Below are 7,790 nucleotides of genomic sequence, written 5' to 3'. Positions count from 1 at the left end.
TGTAAATATATAATTATATAATTTAAATATAAAAATCTATTTTACCCACTGTAATATGTAGTCAGGCTCTTTTGCACTATGAATCTTTTACAGTAGGTTACCATAGTTACTGGGACAATGATGATGTGTTTCTCATTGATGCTTCTCTCTCTCTAAGGTGAATGGGTACCTTGGCTTGTTTATGGTGTTTTGTTTAACTGATTATAATCGACCAGGTAACTGGCACTGAATTTTGAGATTTTCCTGCCAGTTAACTGTAACTGGCATGCATAGTCACTGGTTTAGATTAACACCAAGGATTTCCATGATTCTCACATGCTTGTCAACACAATTGACAGGACATCAATGTGCCAGCGTATCATGAGAGTATTAGTTATGCCAAAGCAGGTCACTTTGCAACAGGAATACATTCATGAAAATATTGTTGTCCAGTGAAACCTGCAGACAACATATTCTAACCAAATGCTACTAAATTCCAGTGTTCTGCTCCTCGACATGAGATGCTGCTGATATGGTCTGACTTTGTCCCCACCTAAATCTCATCTTGAATTGTAGCTCCCAAAATTCCCATGTTTTGGGAAGGACCCAGTGGGAAGTAATTGAATTATGGGGGTGGGTCTTTCCCATGCTGTTCTCGTGAGAGTAAGTCTCACAAGATCTGATGATTTTATAAAGGGGAGTTCCCCTGCACATGTTCTCTTGCTTGCCGCCGTGTAAGGCGTGACTTTGCTCCTCATTTGCCTTCAGCTATGATTGTGAGGCCTCCACAGCCATGTGGAACTGTGAGTCAGTTAAATCTCTTTACTTTATAAATTACTCAGTCTCGTGCATGTGTTTATTAGCAGTGTGAGAACAGACTCATACAGCTGCTAAGCTGTCCTCAGCCCCACTTACCAATGTGCTGCCATTCTGCATGTTGTGCAAGTCTCTATGGGCATGAGCACAGAAATCCAAACATGCAGTGACCCCTGAGAATGGACGGCCTTCCTTCAGACCCAGACGGCACTCTGGTGCTCTGTGTTCATATTCAATCTGAAAAATAAAAGTGTGAGTGAATGGGAAACTAGTTAGTTTTACCCTTAGACCAAAAACTCACTAGTATTTAGACCATTTAGAACTTTAAAAAATGTTTTGAACTTTATATCCAGAAACAAAATGGAATGACACAAAACAGAGCAAATATCTTGACATGGTAAAGTTTTTATTTTACAGTGTTATTGAGGCCATAATTGACATACACTAAATAGCATATAAAGTGTGCTATTTGAGTTTTGATATATATTTGTCACAACCAAAATAAAGTACATGTTCATCACTCTTAAAAATTTCATCATGCCCCTGTGCAATTCATGCTTCCTGCTTTGTTCCCAGACAACTACTAATCTATCACTACAGATTTTCATTTTCTAGAATTTCATATAAATGGAATTTTTTGGAGTTAATTTTTACAGATGGTGTGAAATTAAGGGTCAAGATGATCATTTTTCCTTTATGGCTTTCCAACTGTTCAGATACCACTAGATAAAATGGTTTTCCCTTCCCAACTGAATCATCTTTGTTAAAAATCAATTGACCATATATGTTGGGTCTACTTAAGGATTCTCAATTGATCCACTTGTGTATAATGGTGTGTATGTAGGTATGTCAATATCAAACTTTTTTAAAAATTTTATTTATTTATTTATTTATTTAATTGAGACAGAGTCTCACTCTGTCACCCAGGCTGGAGTGCAGTGGCATGATCTGGGCTCACTGCAACGTCCGCCTCCAGGATTCAAGCAATTCTCAAGCCTCAACCTCCCAAGCAGCTGGTACTATAAGCACACACCACCATGCCCTGCTAATTTTTTGTATTTTTACTGGAGATGGGATTTTGCCATTTTGGCCAGGCTGGTCTCAAACTCCTGGCCTCAAGTGATCCAACCGACTCAGCCTTCGAAAGTGCTGGAATTACAGGCATGAGCCACTGCACCAGGGCAATATCAAACTGTCTTGACAGACAGTAGCAAGTATAGATTTTAGTAAATCTGAAAACCATGCAATATATAGTCTCAAATTCTGCTCTTCTTTTAAAATATTGTTTGACTATTCCAAGTCCTTTGCATTTCCAAGTATATATATTTTAGAGCCATCTTGTCCAATTCTTTCAAAAAACCTGCTGAGGTTTTGAAACATGTATTGAACATATTGATTAGTTTGGAGTAGAACCGACATCTTAAGTCTTTTGATCCATTAACATAGTGTATCTCTCCAGTTACTGAAGTTTTCCATAATTTATCTCAGCAATGTTTTAGTTTCCGGTATATAATCTTATACATTTTTGTCAGATTTATGTCTGAGAATTTTATAGTTTTGATGCTATTTTAATCGTTTATTTTGATTTGTTTTATTTATTGCTAGTATATAAAAATACATTTGAATTTTGTATTTTACAACTTTGCTAAATTCATATATTAATTTCATTTCTGGTAGTTTTTTGAGACTTCTTCTGTAGACAAACATGTCATCTGCAAAAAGTACAGTTTTGTTTTTTCCTACACAATCTTGATTGCTTTTTTACTTGCTTTATTGTACTTTCTAAAATTTACAGTTTGATGTTGAATAGAAGTGGTTGGTTAAAAATGGACATTGTTGTCTTGTTCTTTACCTTAGGGGTAAAGTATTAGTCTTTCACCACTAAGTATAATGTTAGCTTTGGCTTTTCATTTATGTATTAAATAGGTTGAGAAAGTTTCCTTTTATGAATGTTGAATATTATCAAGTGATTTTTCTGCACCTACTGCAATAATCATATTTTTTCCTGTTATGTCTTTTTAACATCATTTTTTGTGTTAAAAATATCTTTTTAATTTATTTGTATCTTTATATTTAAAGTGGTTTTCTTGGTTTTTGTTTTTTCAGTATCACAAGCTCTGCCTTATAAGTAGGGGTGTTAAAACCATTTGCATTTAATGTGGTTGTTGATATAGTTGGGCTTATATAAACCATCTTGCTATTTATTTTTATATTTATCTTTTTTTGGTTCTATGTATTTTTAAAAACATTTTTGGATTGATTTCATTTTTCTGTGTTAACTGGTTGATTAGCTATATACTTTTTTTTTTTTTTTTTTTTTTTTTTTAGTGGTTTAAGGTATACAGAGTACTCTAACTTCTCACAGTTGACAGCCAAGTAATACATCCGGTCCATATATAGTATAAGTACTTTACAATAATATACTTTCAATTCCTCAGCCTCTGTGCTACGTCTACATGTTATAAACCTCATAATACATTAATATATTTTTAAGATAGCAAGTTACCATTTTTTAAAAAGTCTTTTAACCATGTTTACTATTTTTGATACTTTTCATTTCATTATGCTGATCTAGATTTCTATGTGGTATCATGTTCTTTCTTCCTGAAGGATTTTGTTTAACACTTTTAAAGTGCTAGTTTGCTGGTGGTGAATTCTTTCAGCTTTTATAAGTCTGAAAAAATATTCTTTATTTTGCTGTGTTTTTTGAGAATTGTTTTCATTGGTTATATATTTCTGGGTTGATAGTCTTTTTTCTTTTAGTATGTTAAAGGTGTTTCTCCTACATCTTCTCTCTTGCCTTTTTCTGAATGAAGTCTCCTGTCTTATTTTTTCCCACCAAGTATAACATGTCCTTTTTTCTCCATTTGCCTTTCTGATTTTCTCTTTATCACAGATTGTAAGCAAGTTGATTATACATTTTTGATAGTCTTTTTTTATGTCTTTGTTTTTAAATCTGGGGTTTGCTGAGCTGCTGAGATCCATGGGTTCACAGTTTTGAACAAATTTGAAAAAAATTTGGCCATTGTTTCTTTAAATATTTTTCTGTCTCCCACCTCCTTCTGGTACCCCAATTACACATATATTAGTGTAACAATATTGGCTAATAGGTCTTTTATATATTCATTTTTTCAGTTTTGTTTTTCTTTATAGCGAAATATTTCTATTACTATGTCTTCAAGTTCCTTAATATGTTAATTCCACCTAGTGTATTTTTAATCTAGATATATATTTTTCACTTCTAGAAGGTCATTGTAGGGTATTTTAATATCTTCCAATCTTGCCTTATCACTCTCGTGCTTTCCTCTAGCATTTTAGCATATGAAATATGATAGCCATTTTAATGAACTTATCTATATATTGTATCACATATGTCAGTTCTGGGACTATTTTTATTGATTGATTTCTCCCTGCTCCCCAGTAAAGGTTATATTTTCTTTTTTCTTTGTATGTCTTGTATTTTTTGATGTAATACTACGCTATAAATTTTACCTTGTTGATAGATTTTTTTTTTTTAATTTTTGTACTGGAATGCAGTTAAATTATTTACAATCAGTTTGGTCCTTCTATGTTTTGATTTTAAGCATTTTTAGATGAGGTCAGAAGAGTCAAATTTACTTCTACTACCAAGGCAATGCAATTATGAATAGTATTATGAAGTCTTCTCTGGCTGGCTGGTATGATCAAGAACTATTCTAGGTCCTGTGTGAGATCAAGGGATTATTCTGCCTGCTTCCTCTGATGGTTCTTTCCCTACCTAGCCTTGGAAGTTTTTTCAGATGCATGTGCTGTTCAATACTCAGCTGAAGACTGGATTAGAACCCTCAGCAGGTCTCTGGAACTCTTCTCAATAACACTCTCTCCTCTCTGGTATTCTGAATTGTGAACTCTCGTCACCTTGGCCTCTCCAAATTTGGAACTTTGTCTCCTTAATACAGAGATAATGCTGGGGTGTGTTTGGGTTCCTACTGCCTACTCTGGAGCCTAATACTCTCTTCAGGAAGTAAACTGGGGTAATTATAGGTTCACCTTTTTACTTCCTTTCTCTCTGGTGCCACTGGTCTCTTAAACTTCTTATTCTATGTCTAAAAACCATTGTTTCATATATTTTGTCATTTTTTTCTTAAATGTGTAAAGGCTATATCTAGTTTCTGTTACTCCATCATGGCTAGAAGATGAACTTGCATTATGATAGAAGTTTGTGGTGGCTTCATATTATTTACTATTGGATTCATATATGTATTTGTACATATATGTATTTGTCTATTTAACCTCATAAAACTTTGGCCAAAGGAAAGTGAAGGTACCAACTACTCTTTAACATAGATGTGTGGTTTGTGGCTGTTCAGTTCATGCTGTGGTCTGGTTAGCTTTATTCTGTTCCTTGAACAAAAACAGATATACAATCAGCTGGAAATTAGACTTATGCCATCTCCTAAAAAATACCATGCAGGGTTTTGTGAATGAATTACTGGAAATCCATCTAAATGTTTGGAAGACAACTCTAAATGCATGTCTTTCTCATGGTCTAAGGTTGTGCTGTTGAGTATGGTAACCATTATCCACATGTGGCTGTTTTTGTTAATTTTTAAATTAATTTAAACTCAATTATACTAGTCATATATCAACTGTTAAATAATAATCATATGTGGCTACTGCCTATTATACTGAACAGCATAAATAGAGAGTATTTCCATGTTCATAGAAAGCTCTCTTAGAAGCATTTGTCTAAAATGTCATCTCCATGTATGATGAATAGCACATGATTTTGAGATTCAAACCTGCTATTTCAAATCTACTGTTAAATTTTAAGACAGGTATAGAAGAGACAGAGCCAAATATATGTCTACTGGATAGACATGAAGAAAGGACATTTAAGTGGAGAAAACTGGAGGTCTAATTCCATGGGACTGACAGAAGAGATGCTGTGGAGAGTCAACTAAGCTTTAGCAATAAGACTTTATGAAATCAAGGAATAAAGCAATGAAGAATATTCTGATGTGAGAAGTAGAGATAATACATTCAGCTGGGGAAAGGAGGTAAAGATCAAATAGTAGGTTTTATGACAGCATCTATAACATCAAATGGTCTTCCCATGTACTGTGTGGAAACATCACATGGCTATCATTTTGATCTCTAAAGCATATTAACATACATGGATGAACAGTACCTACCATGCAATATCAAAATATTTTATCCATTCAGAAGCACCTCATCCATTTACAACTATTAATTGACTTAATTTATCTACATATTACATCAACACATTGTTTCATATATAAATATTAAAACACGTATTGGGAATTACATCTACTCATCTTGTTATAACTTGAAAATTTTTGATGGCTTCATATTTTGGGTACTTAAGTTTTAGGAAATGTATAAAATAGTTTCATGTATGAGACAGTCCATAATAAGAATCAAGGGAGCAAAAAGAACATCAATGCTTTGTTATTCTGCCTCTTTCCTCAAGTAAAGGCATTTGATTAATAGCACCTATTAAAAATTAATTTAATAGAAAATGGCCCAACTTTAAATCTAGCAACATAGACTCATTCACTTCCTTATTTTTATAGCTTGATTTATTTCATAAGTTCTTGCTGAGAATTAAACTTTTACAACAGTATCAAAGCACTCCTTATACTTTGTGATACTAGCTAAACAAAATAACAGTGTTAATCCAACTATTAATAGTGTTTAAAATATTTTTCATAGATATTCATACACATTTCTAAAAACGTAACTTATGACATAAAATAACTTACAATTAGACCATCGTTTAATTTGCCTCTATTGTTCCAACCAACAACAACAACAAAAGGTTTGTTGAGGACTGTTAAAAGTCCACAGTGGAAAAGAAGAGTAGCTAAATCATTTTAGGAATGATTAGTCCCTTGCCCATGTCTGCTGTGTAAACTAATCTAATCCCACAAGAGTCTTTAATGTTATCAAGTAAATGACAGAACACACATCCCAGAGCCCCATACCTATTGCTCCTGTATACTCTGCTCTGGGTATCTTCTCATCACCTCCAGCTTTCCTCCATCATCCATCTCTCAATTTCACTTTTCCTACTCCATTTCTTCTACTCCCTCCTCCAGTGCTTACTTCATTAGCTTCTCTTCCTCCACTCATGCCTAAAATGATTGATGGCTCCAGAATCCCATCATCAGCCCTTTCTCCCCTTTATAATCTCTACTTTGAAAACCTCCTTTCATTCCTATGTATTCAACTTTAAGTCCTGCCAGCATTCTTCCAACTCTCAAATCTACAGTGCTAGCCTGAATTTTTCTCCTGATTCTCCATCTAATTAACTTAGAAGCATGTCAAGCCTAGCATGTACAAAATTTTTATATCTTCTCCCCATCCCAGAACTTACTATTTCTTACCGATTTCTGATACTAGTTAATAGAACTACCTGTCCAAACTGGAAATTTGTTGGATCTCCAAATTCTCTTCTCATCCACACATCTAATTAGTCACCAAGTTCTCTAAGCTCCACCTTAGTTCATGTACATACTCAATTCCTTTTTGCTATAACTCCTGCCATTTCTTTGGGTCCTTAAAATCTCTTACCCAATGATTGCAATAGCTTTCTTCTCTCTCTAGTCTTACATAGATTTAAGTTATATTTCCCTTACTTGGCTTTTAAGTAAATTTTTCAAAATATAAATTACATCACTTTACCCCTCCATTCCCAACACGCACTTGAAACAGCCCAATGGTTACCTACAGAATAAAGTTCAAAGATCCATTAGCATCTAAGGCCACTTGTGACATTACATCTAGTCTACTTTTAGGTTTTTTTTTTTTTAATTTTTTTAGAAATGTGCACCTAGTTCTATTCCAGCTGGAATTGTGTAATTCTAAAACTGCTGTTTTATATGTCTCTGTCTCCACTACACCATGGAATATTATGCAGCCATAAAAAAGGATGAGTTTGCGTCCTTTGTAGGGACATGGATGCAGCTGGAAACCATCATTCTTAGCAAACT

At 33.9% G+C, this 7,790-nt stretch overlaps 1 protein-coding gene across 1 annotated transcript in view; it reads right to left on the bottom strand.

Moving 5' to 3' along the window:
• The window catches only part of TET2 (tet methylcytosine dioxygenase 2), a 131,037-nt gene that overhangs the window by 9,185 nt on the left and 114,062 nt on the right, over positions 1 to 7,790 (bottom strand). Inside the window, exon 9 of the mRNA XM_011943259.1 lies at positions 895 to 1,032. Coding sequence (XP_011798649.1) covers positions 895 to 1,032 — 138 coding nt within the window. The remainder of the gene's footprint in view (positions 1 to 894; positions 1,033 to 7,790) is intronic.

Source organism: Colobus angolensis, unplaced genomic scaffold (genome assembly GCF_000951035.1).
Source record: "Colobus angolensis palliatus isolate OR3802 unplaced genomic scaffold, Cang.pa_1.0 Scaffold217, whole genome shotgun sequence".
Taxonomy (NCBI): domain Eukaryota; kingdom Metazoa; phylum Chordata; class Mammalia; order Primates; family Cercopithecidae; genus Colobus; species Colobus angolensis.
Note: the sequence above shows the minus strand (reverse complement) of the source record. Positions and strands in the feature narration are given on the sequence as shown.